The sequence below is a fragment of the Varanus komodoensis genome, unplaced genomic scaffold (assembly GCF_004798865.1).
Source record: "Varanus komodoensis strain SLA01 unplaced genomic scaffold, ASM479886v1 scaffold1, whole genome shotgun sequence".
In the NCBI taxonomy this organism is placed as follows: Eukaryota; Metazoa; Chordata; class Lepidosauria; order Squamata; family Varanidae; genus Varanus; species Varanus komodoensis.
The window spans coordinates 137,454,168-137,474,164 of record NW_025335268.1 but is presented as its reverse complement, the minus strand read 5'-3'; the positions used below and the strand labels follow the sequence as shown (position 1 = coordinate 137,474,164).

The 19,997-nt window shown below is 41.4% G+C and overlaps 2 protein-coding genes across 3 annotated transcripts; one reads left to right on the top strand and one right to left on the bottom strand.

Annotated features, from left to right (window-relative positions):
* Window positions 1-935: 935 nt before the first annotated feature.
* LOC123032175 (mitochondrial glutamate carrier 1-like) lies at window positions 936-14,563 on the top strand. Of its 2 annotated transcripts, none has more exons than XM_044447886.1 (10): window positions 936-1,006; window positions 3,972-4,102; window positions 5,859-5,984; window positions 7,937-7,992; window positions 9,711-9,801; window positions 10,738-10,856; window positions 11,897-12,098; window positions 12,187-12,341; window positions 12,600-12,675; window positions 13,276-14,563. In XM_044447886.1, the coding sequence occupies exons 2-10, from the start codon at window positions 4,083-4,085 to the stop codon at window positions 13,433-13,435; spliced, it is 1,005 nt and encodes a 334-aa protein (XP_044303821.1). In that variant the 5' UTR covers window positions 936-1,006; window positions 3,972-4,082; the 3' UTR covers window positions 13,436-14,563. The 2 variants fall into 2 exon arrangements, with proteins under 2 accessions (XP_044303821.1, XP_044303829.1); XM_044447894.1 differs by lacking the exon at window positions 936-1,006 and adding an exon at window positions 4,504-4,625.
* A 1,393-nt stretch (window positions 14,564-15,956) lies between these two features.
* Window positions 15,957-19,702, bottom strand: TSHB (thyroid stimulating hormone subunit beta). The gene is made up of 2 exons (XM_044447916.1): window positions 18,915-19,702; window positions 15,957-16,346 (listed from the first exon to the last, which is right to left on the bottom strand). The coding sequence occupies exons 1-2, from the start codon at window positions 19,155-19,157 to the stop codon at window positions 16,104-16,106; spliced, it is 486 nt and encodes a 161-aa protein (XP_044303851.1). The 5' UTR covers window positions 19,158-19,702; the 3' UTR covers window positions 15,957-16,103.
* Window positions 19,703-19,997: the final 295 nt, after the last annotated feature.

The window sequence follows — 19,997 nt, the reverse complement described above, 5'->3', positions numbered from 1 at the left end:
CCTTAGGACAGGGCTGTCCCGTATCCTTTAAAGATAACGACTTCAGAGCATTTGTAAATTAGTCTACTGGAATGTTTTTTTCCTCTTTTTTTTCGGGGCGCGGGAGTCCAGTGTGCCTGAGCCCAGGATCTTTTCGGTAACTAGCATCACTCCTAGGACTTTGAAACACCCGCTGTGTGCTGCCCTTTGACTCTTTCCTCCTGGAATAGCTGAGGCTGCTAATATCTGCACGAGGAGGGAATACCCTGCTCCTCTTCCACCGGCTTCAGAGAAGATGATGTAATTCACACCTTTCCTTCCAGACTATCTCAGGCAGAGGTCCATGTTGCATAGTCCCCTTGCCTGTCAGTGTATGAGCTACTGCTAAGGTGAAAACCTTCTATGCTTGCTGTTTCCTGCACACTCTGTGAGAGCGAACTCGAAGGAACGGGCGCGAAAAGGGAAAGAGCGCAGCACTGCGGGCTGCTGCCTACAGTAAGGACTGAGCGTGAAGACGAGGTGGGATGTGGCTGCCAGTACAGAAAAGAGAGCATTAAAGGCGCAATCCTACACTGGCTGGGTCATTCTGAGAACTATAATCCTCCTTTTCCTATCTAAATATTCATAGGATTGCGCCCTAAGAAAAGCAAAAGGTGGTCGAGCTGGGTCACCAGACCAAAATTATAATAATCCAAGATTCACAGCTGGACAATCCTAGAATTGTACAAAAGGCAAATCTATTAAATGCAGAGAAAGGTGCCTTGAAAGGAAACAGGGGTCCACTGTGAACGGGCGATTTCTTTCTCTCTCAGTACTTCTAGCGGAGACCCTCGCCAGCTGCTCCCCGCCGCGCTCCGAGCGAGCCTCCCGGGGAAAGCGACCGAGCCCGGTCCGTCCCTGTCATTGGGTGAGCGGGAGCAGCCGCGGCCAATCCCAGCGCGCCTCCGCTAGAGGCGAGAGGCCGGCGCGAAGGGATTCTTGCTGCTTTGCGAGTCGATGGAAGAGCCGCTTCGCTGGCGGCAACTGGGTGAGTAAAGCGCTGGGGAAGCTCGCCAGAGTTGGAACGGCATCGGATCCGGGGCTTTGAAACCAAGAGTCGTTGGCCGACCGTTGACCTGAGGGAAAAGAGCAACTTGTCTTTCACAGGCGCCGCTCGAGTCCTACTTCGTTTCAACCGCCCCCTTTTCCTTGCAAGAGATCCGTGCCAAAGCATGCCAGGGCTGCTAATATTTATGGGCACAGGGCTTGTGCCCAGCTGGCTTAGTTCTTCATTTTCCTCACTAGGGCACCTGTACCTTTTAACTGTTTTAAATGACAAGCAGAAATGCCTTGAGTGAATTTGTGCCTGTCGTTACGTATAGCTATGCGTGGGTGGAAAAGTGGCACCTGTTTAATTTTATTATATCATGCAGGCAGCTGTGAAAGGAGAAGAACCACACTCAGTAAAAATGCAGTGGCCTTACTTGTCGCTGCTTGGGGGCGTGGGGGGTTGACTGCAAGTCGTCCCTATTGTCTCCTGTTGGAGGGAATGAAGGCAGTTGTTAGATGCATTACAGCTGTGACAGAGGCTAGATGGTATCTTTCTGGGTGTCTTTTATTTGCTTCATCTGTTATATGGGAAGTAAAGTGGAATCCAGGGTAATGGGGCACAGCTGGTGCCAGCCTCCATTGCTGGGAGACAAACTTGTATCAGCTTGTACGCTTCTTCTCTCCATTCAGTGGCTGTTATCTTCCCCTACATTTGCTTGACTTTGTTTGTTGGTTTGTTTGTTTGTTTGTTTGAGGTTGCCTTACCCTGCATGCCAGCCCGCAAGCCTCCCAGAATAGCTTTCAAACATAGCAAGTGGCACCCAGGCCATTAATCCATTTTGCCCAGTATTGTCAATGTGAACCAGCAGTTGCTCTACATGGTTTCAGACAGAAATATTTCCAGCCCTACCTGTGGTTGGGGAAGGATTAACACCCTAATCCTATAGCAATGGAGCAGTTACTCACAACAAAAAGCAGCATTGCAGCCAAGATCTTAAAGTTCACCCACAGTACTCTGGTTCGTCCAGAGTAAGCCTCAAGAGATCAGTTGGACTTACTCTTAGATAAGTGAGTATAGGATACTGTAGCCTGAAAGGTTTTTAAAACCAGCATAGAATGAAATGCAGCATTAAAAGGCCTGGGCAATTCTTTTCACCAGCCACCAAAAACAAACAAAAAATGCAGAAATGTAGCAAGTGTATCCTTTACTGTCATGAAGGCTCTGTACTGGGGTATTGATCTGTACAGTTGTTGCCAGACATGTAACTGTTAGGAGACATGCCAGAAAAAGGCAGAAACCTTAGAATGGACTAGGCTTGCAAACAGAGCTTTGCAGAGTAAAAAAAAATGGGAAATGCTAGATTATGCTATCATTGCACCAAGCTGCACCCTGCTCAAGGCTTCTTCTGTTGCTTTCCCAGCTGCAAGCCAACTGACAACACTGCAGAGAAAAGAGACTTGCTAGAAGCTAACAACCAATTCCTGGTACTTTTGTGCCTGCTCCTCCCATCCACTCCTCTTTGTTGGGAGGAAAGAAATTGACACGCATTTGAAATGGTCTCAGTTGATAGTGGTCCAGAAATAGCTTTGTCTTGGATACTGCCCAGGACATCCTTGGTATACCTCGTATTCTGCTTCATTTGACCCCCCCCCCCGCCCCATCAGTTCCTTTTTGGTATCCCTTTCTGATCTGCTAACAAATGGCTTCATGGCATACCAGTCATTATTTTCCATGGGAAACAGCAATTTGGGTAATTATACACAGGAAAAAGTAAAGCCTGACTGTCATTCTGTCTCTTTTTCAGTAAAACTCCTTAAATATGTACAATTGTAAAGACCCAGGGTAAAATTCAAATACTGCAGCTGGAACTTCTCTGTAGGATTTATAGGCAACTTACCGGACTGCAGGCTAATAATATCTCAGTCTTGGTGCAAAGCACCCTCCTCTAATGCCTGCAGTGGAAACTCTGTGATCATAGTGGCTGTCATTGTTGGTCATTTGCTCATTTAAAGAGGCTCCACGTGTTTCTGTCTCACCATGGGCACTGGGAATTCCTAGTGACTAATTGATAGGTCATGTGATACTGGCATTGGTTTGAGACATTTCATCAAGCGTGTCAAGATGCACAACCTACATCTTTTGTTATTTCTGGTAGGTAAAGTAGAGAAAACAGGACTAGACCAAAAGTATTTGCATAATATCTGGTATGCTTAGACAGAAAAAGCCTTAAAGCTCCCAGAGTGAATAGACCCAAGAAGTATTAAGGGTATTATTTTCCTCTTTGTAGCTAGTGAGGGCTTTAACAGGTTAATGTTGCCACCATCTGCCCATTCATTGAACTGGAATATGGAAAGTTTTTTTTCCTTGAAGTTGCATAATGTAGTGCTTATTTATTTTATATTGTATATTTGTATTTTATTTTAATGTATATATTTTAAAATGTTATTTATGATGATTTAACCTATTGTTGTAAGCCGCCCCAAGGCTTTGGCGAATGGGGCGGCATAAAAATGTTTTAATAAATAAATAAATTTATGGACAAGTTCTGCTAAAGTTCAGTAGAATATATTCATTATTACCCATAACTGCTTAAGCTTGCAGGCCAACTTGTGTTTTCATGTGTGGTATTGAAAAAATAGTTAAAATTGTTTATGTAATGTTTCCTTTCCTCTTGTCCTGCTAAAGAGGTGTCATCTTCCATAAAATTTCAAAGTCATTCCTACATCAAAAGTAATACATTTCAGTTGCACCTTTTTTATGGCATAGATTAATCATGTAGGTATTAATATCAGATGATGACACTTCATGTAAGAGTAGAGGTGAGCGGGGATTCTGCCTTGTCATATGAATTTGAGCTGCTGTGAGCTGCTTGAAATGCTTGCATGTTAAAACAGCCAATGAGATAACTTTGGATTATTTATAGTACAACTGACAGAGTTTAAAGCTTCAATTTACTCTGCAGGGATTAGACAGAATTGTCTCCTTGAAGAACCAACTTCTTACTATTGGCAGCTTTTATTACTACTGACCAAAAGGCACTTGGAACACTTTTCCTTTTGTGATCCCGGAGAAAATGGCTGAGAAACAGATTAGGTATGTGTCTTGTTCATATTTTAAAAGCATAGCAAGCATCAGTGTATATGCTGGGGAAATCTTTTAACAGATTTAGAGAACAAATTACAAAACAAATCCTATAAAATTGCATACTTTTTAGAAAAATAACTTTTAGGCTAGCAATGTACCAATAGGTATTGTGAGAGAGAAGATGGGTTTAAAATAAGGGATACAGGGAGTGCTGAACAAGTTTTTTTAAGTGTGGGGTACCATTTCAGGATTGTTATAATAATGGTCAAATTTCTTAAGAATACATTAAATTGTAAAGTATTCAAGAACATTTATATCACATTATAACCAAAGGTATGCATGCTTACAAAGAGTTATTGCATCTGGTCTGAAAGATGGCAGGGTAGCTATCTCATCTTTTTACTAACTAGTGCTCCTACACAGTGGCAGAATGAGAGATCCAAAGGGAACCAGTGGCATGGTTTTGAGTGGATTGAAGGGAGATGACTAGGTAAGGGAAGAGATATTATGGAGACTTAACTATAAACATAAGGTGAGAGGTATTCCTATGAAACAATCAAAAGATGCAAATTATGATATGACTGTACTATAGGAGTTATAGCTAATGGGTAACTTATTGTGGGATGTACTTCTATTAAAGCCTAATAAATGGGCATAATATTAAGGAGCATCCAGTTTGTTTATTTCATTTTTATACCACCCAATAGCCAAAGCTCTCTGGGGGTTTAATGGAGTTAAAATAAGCAACAAAAATGACATAAAACAATAAGACCTCAGAAGTTGCAAGTGAATTGGCACAGAGGTATAGCAGTGGTGAATGATAAAATGCAGTATAAAAGTTTAAAGGTTAGCTGTTAAAATACTGGGAGAATAAAAAGATTCTCACCTGGCACTGAAAAGAATAAAGAGTAGGCACCAGGCACACCTCTCTGAGGAGTTCATTCCATAGCCAGAGTGCCACAACTAAGAAGGCCCTTCCTGGTAGCCGCCTCCTTACTTCCTTTGGAGGAGGGTCCCAGAGAAGAGCCCCTGAAGAAGACCTTACGGTCCAGGGAAGTAGATATGGGGCAAGGCGTTCCTTCAGATTGCCCGGCCCCAAGCCATTTAGCGCTTTGAATGTTAATACTAGCATTCTGAATCGGGCCTGGACTTCAGCAGGCAACCAACTGGAAGACGAATGGCTTAATAAACCGGTCTCCATTAACAATTTTGCTGCCGTGTTTTGGAACAGTTCTCAAAGGCATCCCCATGTACAGTGCATTGCCATAAACCAAAGAGGTTACCAGAGCTTGAATTACTGTAGCTAGGCTTTATCTGTCATAGTTGATACGTATATCACTTTAAGCTGATAGAAGGTGCTCCGTGCCACTAAGTCCACTTGTGACTCAAGTGACAGTTTTGGATCGAGGAGCACCCCAAACTACAAACCTTGTCCTTTAGGGAGAATGCAACCCCATCCAGAACAGGGTGAATACCACCCACTAAGAGCACCTCCGTCATGTCTGGATTGAGTCTCAGTTTGTTGGCCCTCATCCAGGCCATTGCCAAGTTCAGGCAAGTTGTTTCAGAATGTGTGAAGCAATGTATCATTATGACATACAAAGTGGCTCTAAAAGCTTAATTTTGCTAAAAGTATCAAACAGCCAGTGGCCAGCCTCAAGAAAAGGGGAAATCATTGAATTGCAAAGTTGAATTTCTGAATAATGGAGAAGAATTTGGAAAATTCTCATTTGCATACAATTGAGTTATATTTTCTCTTGTTCAGTTTGCCTGCTAAACTTATCAATGGAGGAGTTGCTGGGATCATTGGAGTTACATGTATATTTCCAATTGACCTGGTTAAAACCAGGCTACAGAATCAGAGAAGTGGACAGCAAATCTACAAAAGCATGTAAGTGACCTTTGCAAATGAATAACTGAAGGTACAACCATATGTGTCCTTAGACTGAAAGAAACTTAGAGCTCCCAGTGTATATTGGATGTTCTAGGATTTTTTTCCTGTCTATACACGCATAGGATTGTGCCCTTATGCCAGAGATATTATGCTCTAAAACCCCATTATAGAGTTAGTAGGCTCAAAAGTTATGTTGCTCTTCACATGTCTTCATGTTTGAGCTCTGCTTGAGGGCCCAGTTCCATTTTAGAGAGCTGCAAGGGACTGCATGCCAGGAGTGGCAGGATGAGGGCAACTGGGAGGGGGCCAAAAATACTGGTATGTTATAGACTAAAGCTCCTGCCATTCATAATTAAGCCATAGGAAAAGTACTTCAAAATTTTAGATGCAGGGGAAGGGGAACTGTGCAAAACTGGGAAATGCCCAAACATTTGGGACTTTATTGGCCCAAATGTTATTTTTAATGTGTCATTAGGTTTTGTAAAGGAGGAGATCAACAGGAGAACTCAGGAGGGGCAGCTGTGGCCTCAGAAGATTTGGTTCCTAGGCCTCGGGTTTTCCAGCCCTGTTTTGCTTCTTGTTGTTGTTGCTAGTTGTGAAGTCATGTCCAACCCATTACAACCCCATGGACAACATTCCTCCAGGCCTTCCTGTCCTCCACCATCCTGCAGAGTCCACTTAAGATCACACCAACTGCTTCAGTGACTCCATCTAGCCACCTCATCCTCTGCCATTCTCTTCTTCTTTTGCCGTCAATTGTTCCCAGCATAGGCTCTTCTCCAGTGAGTCCTTTCTTCTCATTAGGTGGCCAAAGTATTTGAGTTTCATCTTCAGTATCTGGTCTTCTAAAGAGCAGTCAGGGTTGATCGCCTCTAGGACTGACTGGTTTGATCACCTTCTCCAGCACCACAATTCAAAGGACTCAATTCTTTGGTGCTCAGCCTTCCTTATGGTCCAACTTTCACAGCCATACATTGCAACTGGGAAAACCATAGCCTTGACTATACACACTTTTGTTGGCATGGTGATGTCTCTGCTTTTTAGTATGCTGTCTAGATTTGCCATAGCTTTCCTCCCCAGGAGCAAACGTCTTTTAATTTCTTGGCTGCAGTCCCTGTCTGAGGTGATCTTGGAGCCCAGGAAAATAAAATCTGTCACTACCTCCATTTCTTCCCCATCTATTTGCCAGGAAGTGAGAGTACCGGATGCCATGATCGTAGTTTTCTTAATGTTGAGTTTCAAGCCAACTTTTGCACTCTCCTCCTTCACCTGCATCAAGAGGCTCTTTAGTTCCTCTTCACTTTCTGCCATTAGAGTGCTATCATCTGCATATCTGAGGTTGTTGATATTTCTCCCAGCAATCTTAATTCCAACTTGTGATTCATCTAGCCCCGCCTTTCTCATGATGTGTTCTGCATATGAGTTAATTAACTTGGATAGTGAGCTGTCCAGCAAGGCTGCTATCCTCTCTAATTCCTCAATCCATAATTAAATTACTGCCCTGGCTTCAGATGACACAAGAACCCCTTGTGGTACAAAAGTCCCTAGAATAAATCAGGGATTGTCAGTTTGGTTCATTCCCCAAAATAAGGTGGCCTGAGTTCAGATTACACAACAACCTATCCATCAGTGATAATGGAGTGGTTTTCTTATATAAGGAACATTACATCTATCATTAAATAATTATGTGTGGGTGGATGGGGAACACAAATAACAAGTTTGTTGAAAACTAAGCCTTTTTGTTGTCTGGGACACAAACATTTCATATGCTGTGTTTCAGTTTTGCTGTGGTAATGTGGTTTTCTAAATTCTTTCTGATTAATTTTTTAAAATGCATTCAGAATAAATATTGATGGATAGCAATGAAAGATTATTACTAAAACAGTATCTAGAATTACTCAAAGTATCCAGAAATTCACACACTGTGTGTATTGTTGTGTCTTGATCAGGTTGGATTGCCTAATTAAAACGCTTCGTTCAGAGGGGTATTTTGGCATGTACAGAGGTAAGTTTCCCAAACACACACACAAATATTATGCTAGGGAAAGCTGAAGGTGGAAGAAGAAAAGGGAGACCAAATGTGAGATGGATTGGCTCCATAAAGGAAGCCACAGCCCTGAGTCTACAAGAACTGAGCAGGGCTGCCTTGGGCAGGACATTCTGGGGGTGGGGTCCATTCCTGATGTTGTGTGTGTCAAGTCTACTCTGACTTAAGGCAACCCTATGAATAAAAGTCCTCCAAAATGTCCTCTCCATGACTGCTCCATTCAGCCTTTCCAAGTTCAAGGCTGTGGCTTCCTTTATGTAGTTAATTTGTCTCATATTTGGTCTTCCCTTTCATCTTCTGCCTTCAGCTCCCCTAACTTCCTTTCAGAGGGTTTCCATAAACCAGAGGTGACTTGACAGCAGATATCAGTAATGACGGTGTTTGGTTTGACTTAAACTCTTGATTGTATTCTCACAGTAAATGAAATCCATGCTGGTATGAAATCCTCGCCCTCCCCAACACCCCATCTGTATGCCCCAAATCTGCTGTAGGGGGTAGAGGGATCCTCAAGCAAATGTACAGAATAGGTGGGGAGCTGTATGGGCAAGAAGAGGATGAGGAGATGTTTGGGCCAGCCTTTGATTGTAGTGTTTCCCATCCTGGAAAATGAGGCTTCTAGATTTCAATTGCAGCCCTAAAACACTTTTGCTAGGTAGCAGGGCCACATGGCTTTTAGCCATTCAAAGCTTGGCTGCTTAAAACAGAAGAAGCAAAGTGCAATACATTGGCTGCTTCAGATTTGCTGCCAGCTTTGGAAGGTAGCAGTCGGACACCGGTGACAAGCGGAGCGTCTCAGCTCACAAACTTAAGTTTCGAGATTGCCTCTAGGCTGCCATCTCTTTTCCGTTTACTGCCAAGACTCCTGATTTTGTGGCAAATGAGATCGGCCTCATCAGCATAGCAGGGTCATGGGTAAACATTTCCCATGTGATGGAAAATGTGTCTTAAGGCTACTAATAGAGGACTGAAATAATAGTGCATACTGTTACTTCAAAAGCGTGGAGGAGTTCTGCATCTGTTTCTAATGTTGCAATGCTGTAATTATTTATTTTTATTTATTTGTGGATTTATATCCTGCCTTTTTCCAACAAATGGCTCAAGGCAGCTTACATCATTCTCCTCCTCCATCTTATCCCCACAACAACAACCACCCTGTGGGGTAGGTTGGGCTGAGAGTCTGTGACTGGCCCAAGGTCACCCAGTTGGCTCCATGGCTGAGCGGGAACTAGAACCCAGATCGTCTGAGTCCCAGTCCCATGCTCTTAACCACTACACCACACTGGCTAATTATTCATTTCCTAAGAGATAATGGGTCTCTGCCAGAGGAAATGGCCTTACATACCACTAATTAAAGCATATTTATCATGCATTTGAGTTTTTAAGCAATTTCGTTTTTAAAATTACTTTTTATTAAGTAGATTCATTTCTGCAGTGCCCATGAAGAAGAGGGGATTGCCTTGAAATATCTTGGGCTAAGAAGCATTTCCAACATGGGCCAAGGTTCCCTCTGTCATGGTTTCTGCAGCAGTGTCTATCCTTTCCTCACTTCCTGCTTTTGCTACTACTAGTCAGAACCTGAAACTTTTTCTGGACTAGATTGCTACTAATTTGGGTCACATTTTAAAACAAAAAGCCCCTTCTTGGACTCAATTAAACACACATGTGTTTATTTTTAGGTGCAGCAGTGAATCTGACCCTTGTAACACCAGAGAAGGCTATCAAACTGGCTGCTAACGACTATTTTAGACACCTTCTTGCCAAGGATGGGTATGTTATTTGAGATGCTAGAGCACTCTCATTTATACCTTACAGAAGATCTATGCCTGTACTTGAATGCAAAACCTTAAAGCTGTTTCAGGTTTTATGTTTTATATTCCATTGTATATTTGAATGTTTTAAGTACACTGGCTTCAAATCTGTTTTGATTTATGATTTGTAATAGTTTATAATTTATTTAATAAATTTATAATTATCTAATATGTTAATAATTCAAAAATAAAGAAATAAAAAAGAAATCATGCAAATGAGAAGTTATAGGGAAAATGTGATATTACTAATTATAAACAAGCAGAGAACAAGTAAACTTCAGGAAATTACAAACAAAACTTATTTTTGTTGAGTAGACAAGTTTTAAAATGAGCAGCAAGTAGAGTCCTTGCAAGTCTTATCACCTAGCTTCTCTTCATGGCTTTTCGATCTCAACCCTTAACTTTATCCTGTCTTTAATCTTTGCTGCTTCCTAAATCAATGTACTGAATTTTGCAAAATAACAGGTACTGGCATAAGAATAATGTGCCTATACTAAGCACATCTTTTGGAAAACTTCATAATTTCAACAATTTGAGCTTGGGAATGGTCATTACAAATTATAAAAGTGGGGAGAAAAGGAGAGAGAAGAGGAACAGAGTGCAAGCAGCCCTTTCTACAGCCCTGTGTGGACAAACAAAACAACGTCTATGCAACTAAACTCATTAGGAGAAGCTGTGGCCTCCTAGACTGTGTTCATTCCCATTCTTGTGCCATAATTTATTCTGCTTCATTTGATTCATTTTTCAAAGTTTATTGGTGCAGAGTTGGTGTTTTTCCTTTACAAAGCCCTTTCCCCTTCCTCCTCTTCAAGCTTAGATATTATAGTTTTTAAGATACACGATAAATAAGATATTATGTAAGATATATTATAATTACTTTGGCTTTTTATTACAGGATAGCCCTGTCTTTATCTAAGGAGATGATGGCAGGCTGCGGTGCTGGAATTTGCCAAGTTATTATCACCACTCCTATGGAGATGCTGAAAATCCAGCTGCAGGATGCAGGGAGACTAGGTAACAGCACGCGCTGCCCTTTCGAGACTCAGCCCTGAGAACTGGGTGCTCACACATTGAAAGGCCTCTGTGTAACGCTCATACATAAATTGCAATACACATTTATTTGTAGAACAAGAGATGTTCTGCTTGGTTTAGGTTTCATATTGATTTCAGTTGCCATAGCCTGAATCATTAACAACCTGGTGGTTTGTAGCCAGGAACAGGGACTAATTAAAGTCTATCTGGTGTTTACAGAACTGTATCTTTTGAGCCACTGACAGACCTAACGAAGCTTATACTTTCTGACTGAGAACATTAGGAGTATGTCCGTTGAGCATTCTAAATTAAGAAGGCAAGTTTCTGGTATTCTAGCCATTCTGGCAACTGCAGAAAAATACCTTTTGCATGGCCCTGTCTGCCAAATGCAAGGAACATTTGAATACATTGTCCAACTGAGGTGAAATGCAGTTAGACAAGATACAACAGCAGCATGGGCAAAATAATGTAGAGGAAGATCTACTTTGGACAGAAATAGAATTGGCCCCAAGACCATGAAATATGGTTGAAGAGTGAAATAAGAGACCAGAAACAGTTAGAAAAATCAGAGTCTGCTATAGGAGGCAGAACCCCATTTTTCCCAAGCTATAACCTTGTTCTAAATTACACGTTTGCAACTAATAATGATATGGAGCAGGTCCTCTTCCCTGCTAGCTCCATCCCCTGCTTGCCCACACGTTGGGGGAAAGTCTGAAGAGATGAAACCGAGCTTCCTTCTCCCACCCCCATGGTTTGGAGCGCTGATTGCATATATTTCCAGTTTTGGGGGACCTTATGCATGTAGAATAAGTTTTCTTCTGGTTTGCAGCAAACTGGTGGCCAGCAGAGGCTCTATTTCAATGGAATTTGCAAATTCCAATGACAGAAGGGATTGGAAGGATTTCTGGAATTGTACCTCCAGCTATTCACATTTAGCATGTATGTCAGATTTGCCTCTGCTGAAGGCAAAATCAGATTTTTCAGAAGCCAATGAGCTTGACACATTTTCTACTTTTTTTCAGCATCTCAGCAGCTTATTAGCAGAGTCCCTTGCCCAGCTCCTGGATGCAAGCTTCTGTCTCTCAGCCCTGTTCCAATTAGAGCATATAATGCAGGACTTGTTTCTTTTCCAATGAAGATCTCTGCCACTCAGATAGCAGCTGAGCTTCTGCATACTCAGGGCATTAAAGGCCTCTACAAAGGTCTTGGAGCAACCTTGCTGAGGTAAGCCTGGTGCATATCCCTTGCCTTTATCAGCCCCAGGGCAATTATACATATACCTTTATGAAAATAAAGAAAAATTGTCTTCTAGGGATGTTCCATTCTCCGTCATCTATTTCCCGCTGTTTGCCCATCTGAATAAAACAGAACGAGATTGCCTGGAAGAAAGAGCTCCCTTCTTTCGATCTTTTCTTGCTGGTTGCATGGCTGGTTCTGTGGCAGCTGTATGCGTCAATCCTTGTGATGGTAAGATAAATTTTGTGTCAATCTCTCTCTCCTGATCTTTGTGTTGTACAGAGTTTCATCATGATCCATACATAGCCATAGGAAAAGACTGGCAAAAGGATGTTACTTGTGAATCTTGGAAGGTATCCTCCATCTGTTTTGGGCTTTCTGTGCAGGGAAGACTGATACGTTCAGGATAATACAGTGGCAGCGCTGAACAGGTGCAGACACACATTTTGAGGTTCACCTACATTCATTGTCTAACTTTTTGTTTTGCAGTAATAAAAACTCGTCTTCAATCAATGGGCAAGGGAAGAAATGAAGAAAATTATAATGGAATTATTGATTGTGCAAGGTAAGAAGGCAACAACCCACAGAGCACCATGAATTGCTTGACTGTTTAACTGGAATATAATCAAATGCCATAGTTTTAAATATGTTAAATGTGGGGGTGTGAAAAGTATTTGCCCCAGAATCCTGTACAGTCAGGTGAAGGTAGCTATGAGCTCTCATACAATTAGGAATACCTGATTACCTTTAAGCACATTCTTCTAACATTTGCAAGATATATTCCATATGATAGAATGCAGAATTCCTGTGCAAAATCTCCATGCTGTTAGATCCACCTATGCAGAAGCAGTTTTCAAGTGTTAGAGCTATTACCATGCAAGCTTTTTTTTTGGGAGGGGGGTGGGGGGGACTTCTACATGGGAGTGATAACCATTGAATCTGCCATAAACAGTTTGGAATCATACCCATCTCTTGTAAAATTTAATCTAAGAGAGTAAGATGAATTACAACTGCAGGAGGAATTGGATGTTTGGGTTTTGGCAAAGATATGCAGAGAGATCCTAGGGTGAACATTTTAAGATACGGACACAGCAATGGTGATATCTATTTTAGTAATTTATTGCTGATTTTGTAACGAAATATTGGGTTTTGTTTTCTCTCTTAGGAAGATTTGGATTAAGGAGGGGCCCTCTGCCTTCCTAAAGGGAGCCGGCTGCAGAGCACTAGTCATTGCTCCTCTCTTTGGTATAGCCCAAGTGATTTACTTTATCGGTGTTGGAGAATATCTTATTGAGCGATGCCAATATGGAAAACTTTCCCCCTAGAATTTCTCATTCATTGGACCTACTAAAACAGATCCATGAGAACTACTGGTCAAGATGCAAGTAAACTGTGGCAGTTCAAGTCAACCTATCAATGTTTCTTCCATTTGGAAGTTTGAACTCAAAAAGCCTTGTTAAATGTTGCCAGATTTCAGAATGCATATATCCAGGTTAGCCAACTGACGAAGGGTGAGATTTGTGTGTCTGTCTTGTGATCTTGTGATCAAAATACGGACACCAGGATTGTAAGATAGACATCTGTATGTGTAAATAGAGGTGTGTCTTTTAGTTCCAGAAGCTGAGAGGTTGGAGACACTGAAAATGGAATGACAATGGCCACATTTATGAGATGGAATGACAATGTTTATGGGAGGCTGTATTAAAAAGCACATTTTTAATTACAAGCAAAGCAAGAATAAAAATTAAACATTTGGGGGGCCAAATCTTATGAACTGTTGTGAAACAAACCAGGTGGTTATTCTTGGAGCAGATGCTATACATCTATCCACTTGCAATCTTTTCAGCTACAGCAAAGTAAAATTCAATAAAATTCTATTTCACATACCAGAGGTAAATCAGGGAACAAAAACATATGACTTTTTATACACCTATGCTTTAATTTTATGTAGAGTAAAGAATTTGGTTCCTATGGTGACTAGTGAATACAAAGCAACATAATGCAAGTGTTTGAGGCAAAGTAAGCTAAATATACACTCTGTGTTTTGCATACAGAAGTTCATAAATAGCTACCAATCCAAAGATTCCTAAGATGTTCTCTAGAACTGTAGTTCATCTGGGAAACGAGGGATGTGCCTGGTTTTAACACTACTTGTTGAGCAACCAAGCTGCAAAGCAGTCTTTCTTGGTGGGCAATTGTACTTACATTTTATTAATTTAAAATATAGAACCCTATATTCCAGGGGTTTGCCATTTGTATGTACAGAATTTCTATATCACTGGGTTCATCTGAGAGGCTGTCATCAGTGGGAAGTATGGGCATAATCTTTTTTTTTTTTTTTGAGGGAACTATGAACTGATCCCTACATATAATGTAAATTTAATGTATGCCATGCAAGAAGCAACATACTTTTAATAACTCTTGCATAATAATAATAAAAAAGTTCAGATCCATGTGGTGACAATCGGGGTGTGTTTTTTCTTTACCATATCCTTGCTAAATACCCTTTGCAATCTATGCTTACTGCTGAGGACTTGAACTAGGTAAGGGAGAACCACTGCAGTTTCTATTAAATGTTTAGATATGCATATCCTCAGGAGTTTTAGTAAATACATTGGTATAATTACCGCTTATTTGTTTGATAAATTGAAATGGAATCAGTCTTCAATTTATCAAACCAAGTGAGTTTGCCTTACTTGCCTCTCCTTTATAATCATGGTTGTTCTGCACAGTCAATATGAAGGGCATCTTTGCGGGGAAGAGGGCAATCTTCACAGGAGGCTGGTAGCCTCTGTGCTGTGGAATTCTGTATACATCTCAGCTTTTATTTCAAATTTTATAGGATTTGGCCTATCTATGCTGCTGAACCCCTTATCCAAAATAACTTCAGCACCATGAAACACTAGCTCAGAATAAAAGCTGCAATGGATAAGCAGTCTCACTGATAGGAATCTCCCGCTTCCCCTGGCCACCCTGGGGAAGGCACCCAAGGTCCTACTGCTTCACAGCAGCTACAGTGAAAGGTAGGGCTGCCTTTTAGTGCATTTGGGACTGGTGGTTGTTCACACATTAACTTCAGGTGCAGCATAGTTACAGGATCTGTTGGGAGAAGCAGGTGCCTAGGATTCTTCATGGCCTCCCCCAGTGTGCCCCATTCTAGCCCCTAGACTTGCAGCTCAGACCTGGTGCTGGTGCTTTCTGCCCCTGTGCCAGCAAGGCCTCTTCCAACGAGAGGGACAGCAGCAGTAGAATATGGCCCTCGGCCGTCCTCCCTGACATGTTAGGGTTACTTTATTACCATATGTGCTTTCATGGGCAAGTTACTTCTGGTGAAGTAGTCTCTCACTTCTATCACTTAGGATAAGTTAGTCTTTTGGATACCACAGGAGTTTTGGTGCCCATCGTTTTTTATTTATTTAAAGGTTTTATATGCCATCCCATTACTAAAAGTCTCTGGACGGCTTACAAAGAACAAAAAACCAAAGAACTATTACTATCTGGTACAGTAAAGTATTGACCATAACCAATCAACCAAGGATAACTATATCAATATTGCACTTTGCGCTATTTGCAGATAAATCTGTGCTTTGCACAGCAGTTCTAATGTCTGGTGCAAATCCCCCTTTTCAGCTATCAAAGTAAGAAAGTAAGGAGCAAATTGATCTCCCTCTTTGCCCATGAAGGTGAAATGAAGCCAATTAAGAAATGCAGAATTCTTGAGTCCTTTTGCCCCACCCTGCCCTGAGAGCACAAGCTTGTAGTTACACTTTCATAACTGTAATGTTGTTGCATGCCGATGCTGCAGCAGCTTATTTTCTGGGTCTGTGAATGCTACGCACTTTTAAGCTTATTTTTTTCCCTGCAAATAATTTGACAGAACCAATATTGGATATGCCACCCAACCCGTTTATTCTTGACTGCCAATCATCTGTCATCTGTCAGCAGAGAGGTTTTGGGTGCAAGAGAGGTGGAGAGGGGGAGGACGCCAGAACTTCATGGACTGTGTAATTTCTGAGGTGAAGTGCAATAACCGGTGCGGCTCGCCTCCTGAACGCAGTCGCTATAGTCAGTGTTGCATTTTCCGCATCTGCAGCTCACCGCCACTGGGTAGGAGAAGTAGGAGGCAGCCTGGTGTTGACAGCCGGGGATCATCACGGTCCTGTACACCATGTCCTTGTATGTGCACACTTCCTGGGACAGGGCACTCCGGGGGAGCAGTTTCTTACCATTGCTGTCCTGAAAGGGAATGCCAAGTGGTTATTCTATTTCTGATTGCTTGGTTGAAACCTACACAGATGATTTATGTTGTGCTCAGAAAGCAATCTCTCCTCCTCTCTGCATCACCTCTTCCTTCTCCTCCCCAATGGTCACATCTCTGTTACTGCACGGCTAAAGCGAGAAGAGACATCCTGATGAGGAGGGTTCGTCAAACAAATCCAAGCAATGGCACATGCACTGTGATGCGTTTGCTACATGTTGCTCAGCAGCCTCCATGGTTCTTGGGAATGGTTCCCTGAGGAAGTGTTGCTGAGTTATCCTAAATGATACACAACATATTGGTTGGGCTTTGACAGAGGTCCTTCAGATGGTAGCTGACCTGTGAAAGCCTGGCTTAATAGATTGGGACTTCTCCAAAAGCTTCCTTTCACAGCTTGTTTTGCTTTGCCCAAATGCAACACGGAAGTGTTCAGTCTCTTAAGAAGGAAGTCCAAAGTCAAACCTTAGGCCCATTTAGCTCATTAAAAAGTAGATTTGGGCCAACAGGCCATCAGGTCCAACTCCTTGTCAGTATTTTCCATACTGATCTGCAATGGCTTTTCAGAGTTTCTGATGATGCTTTGGATCGAATCTGGGGCTTTCTGTATACAAGCTTATGCCCTGCCATTGCACTATAGCCCAGAGGAAATCTGGCATTCTATCTCAAGGAAATAATTTCCTTCAAAACAGACCACATTTGTATTTTTTTATACTTTGTAAGCCGTCCTGAGAGCTTGAAGCGATAGGACGGGGTATAAATGTATGTAATAAATAAATAAATAAATTTGTTTGTTCGTGTGGCATTTCTGTTAATGGTTATTTTTTCACCATCCAATTCACTTGGCCCTGTCTCTCTCTTTTATAGGCTACTCTTTGTCCCTCTTGTATTATCTTTTGGTTTGTGTTATTCTTTTTATGTGCATTCAAAATTGTATTTCTTGATACTTGTTCTTTCTGAATTGGTTCCTTAGCCTGTGTAATTGCCAGTTGTTTTTACCCAGTCATCTAGACGAAACTGTGTATCTTTCCTTCATGCCACAATACATTTCAGAAGACCTAGCTCATTTGTTTTTGTTCAGGCACACTGCTAAGAGAAATATTTTATCATTAGTTTTCATTTTTTCATATCCAGTTTGTTGCCAATGCATTTTTCCCTTTTTGTCTTCATCTTGGCAAAGTTAGTTTCATCTCGTCATCTACTGCTTACCTTTATCCTTTCATCATACTTAATTCTGTTGTTCTTATTGTCACTTTGATCCAGTCCCCTATTTCTCTGGCTGTGCTTAGGCAGCATCTCTGAAGACCAATGCAAAGAACTTCTACGTTAGTGCTACCATGACTTTAACCCTAATTTAGCATCAGATGTTTGACAAATGTACACTGTTCACTTTCTCCTGCTTCCTAACCGCTGTCATTTCCTTTCATTCCCTAACCTGCTGCACTGATAAACTGATTTAAGAGGACAAAGTGGCTCCTGGTCTAGTCAGTTTCAGAAAGAAGCTTCTTATTATGAGTTAGGAGTGGAAGTACAGGGAGGGAGGGACTATTTTTAAACATTAGGAATATGTTCTTGAAACGGTGGGATGTTGTGGGACAGTAATGAGAGCACTGCAATAGATGACAGTGTTTCTCATCCCTTAGATCTCTTTTGCCAAATCTTCCCTTAAAATACCTAAGCTGCTACTTAAACTCTGTGGTTCTTCTGCCCCACTTTCTTTTCCATTTCCATTATTTGTGTATGTTCCGGCTCATTACATTTCCTTCCCCTTGATATGTACACTGTTCCTTTTCTCACTTCTTTAGCAAAGCTATTCCTCTACATTTCACAAAGATGATTGTTTCTGATCCTGGTGTCTCCTCTCCTGTTTTTAGCCTCCTACTCCTCTCTGCACCCCAATGATCCTTTTGGGCTTCTCTACACAAGACATTGATTGTGTGCCTGTGATCTCTCATTCACATACATTTTTGGGTGATTCTCATGATAGCATCCTCCTCTATGGCCTCTCTCATGTTTTTCAGAAAGGTTTGTGACTTAAAAAAAAGCAAGGAAAGTCAGCTATTAAATTTCAAATGTAGAACAAGCTGGAATCAATGTCTTGTGTGTTGTCGCAGTTCTATTATACTGCAGTTACACCACACTATCACTCTGTGGTTGGCTAACAGGAGAGGTAGAAAAGTGGGAAAAAAACCTTAGTGGAGGGAAAATCTGGTAAAGGGAACACTCTTTCTCCCACAGAGAAAACAAAAGTCTCAAACAAGAGTTAAACACTCATGTTGACTTTGTAGATTAACTTTGTAGGAATGCAATGAATTGTCTGTATCCCAACTACAACAGTTCCTAGATTTCTAAGGACTGCTAGATGTAATAAGAGAAGTCACTCTCACCCTTGCAATGTGTAGACCTACTGAGTGTAGTTTCAATAGCTCTTCCTATGTGCTAGTTTTGTGACTTTCTCTTTCTGTTCATTCAAGAAAAGCACCTTTTCCCTGCCAAAAGCTAACCAAGTACTGTATGAATAGATGCAAGAGTGTCTTCCAAGAATGTACCCAGGTCATGCAGAATCCTTCACAGATGGTAGTGTTGATAGCCAGACAATAGGCACACTCTCTCTTCTCCACGTGGATGACATATTCAACAGGAATGCAAAGGGACATGCTCTGCCCCAAAGTCAAAGCAAAGACTAGGGGGAGAGAGATGAAGAGGGTGGGCTTCATGCTGGAGACAAAGACAAAGACAAAGCAACGTTGAATTAGCATGTAAAAGAAACTGGGTTCACTCTCCCAGGTCATAATGTGTCTTCCCTGCCTCCATCCTCAAACTGTAATTTAGAACCAAAATGTTGAGCCAGGTCATGATGCAGGAGAAAGCTTCTGAGCTAAGCACTGTATTATGTTCATCTGTGAATATGAGGAGAATCCTGGGGAAAGTGAGCTGTTTTGCCTTGTTTTCCCTTCTCAGATGCTTCTATGATCATCTTATACATTATACACCTGATACAAGAACCTTCATATCAGGGCCACATTTCCCTTCTCCAGTTTTCATCGCTTTGAACCTCCACAACAGGAGTTCAGCATATGGATTTGATTTTCCAAATTCAGGCCCTCTAGGTGTATGCATATACACTCAGACATGTTTATGTGGATCTTTTAAAAGTTGAAGCAAAGAAGCACTAGAATTATGATGATCTTTCCTTTCTTTAAGCTAACCAAGAACCAAAAATTGATAGAATTATAAAAGGCCCTTTGGTCCAACCACCTACTTAAAGCAGAGAGAACTGTTCCTCAGAGATGGCTATTCAGCTTCTGCTTAAACTAAAAATACCAAAAAATTTTCAGACTTTCCACACAGAACTTGATTTCTACACTCCACATCATTCCGATTATCCACCTCTAGATATGTTCTAGCTGGCCACTGGCCACCTCAAAATGTTGCACCTAGAGCTAGACACAGTAGTCTATATGCAACCCAACCAACACAAAATAAAACAGAATATCTCATGATTTACTGATCTCATTACTATGCTTTTTTCATGCATCCTAAGATCACACTCACAATTTTAGAAGCTCATTGCACTGCTACTTGTGATTAACTAATTCCTAGGTCTGCTTTACATGTACAGCTACCAAGCC

Coding starts and splice junctions, on each gene's coding strand:
- LOC123032175 (XM_044447886.1), top strand. CDS start 4,083: ATGGCTGAGAAACAGATTAG. Junction 5,985..7,936: donor CAGCAAATCTACAAAAGCAT/GTAAGTGACCTT, acceptor TGTCTTGATCAG/GTTGGATTGCCTAATTAAAA. Junction 7,993..9,710: donor GTATTTTGGCATGTACAGAG/GTAAGTTTCCCA, acceptor GTTTATTTTTAG/GTGCAGCAGTGAATCTGACC.
- TSHB (XM_044447916.1), bottom strand. CDS start 19,157: ATGACCTGGGAGAGTGAACCCAGTTTCTTTTACATGCTAATTCAACGT. Junction 16,347..18,914: donor AAGGATTCTGCATGACCTGG/GTACATTCTTGG, acceptor ATTCCCTTTCAG/GACAGCAATGGTAAGAAACT.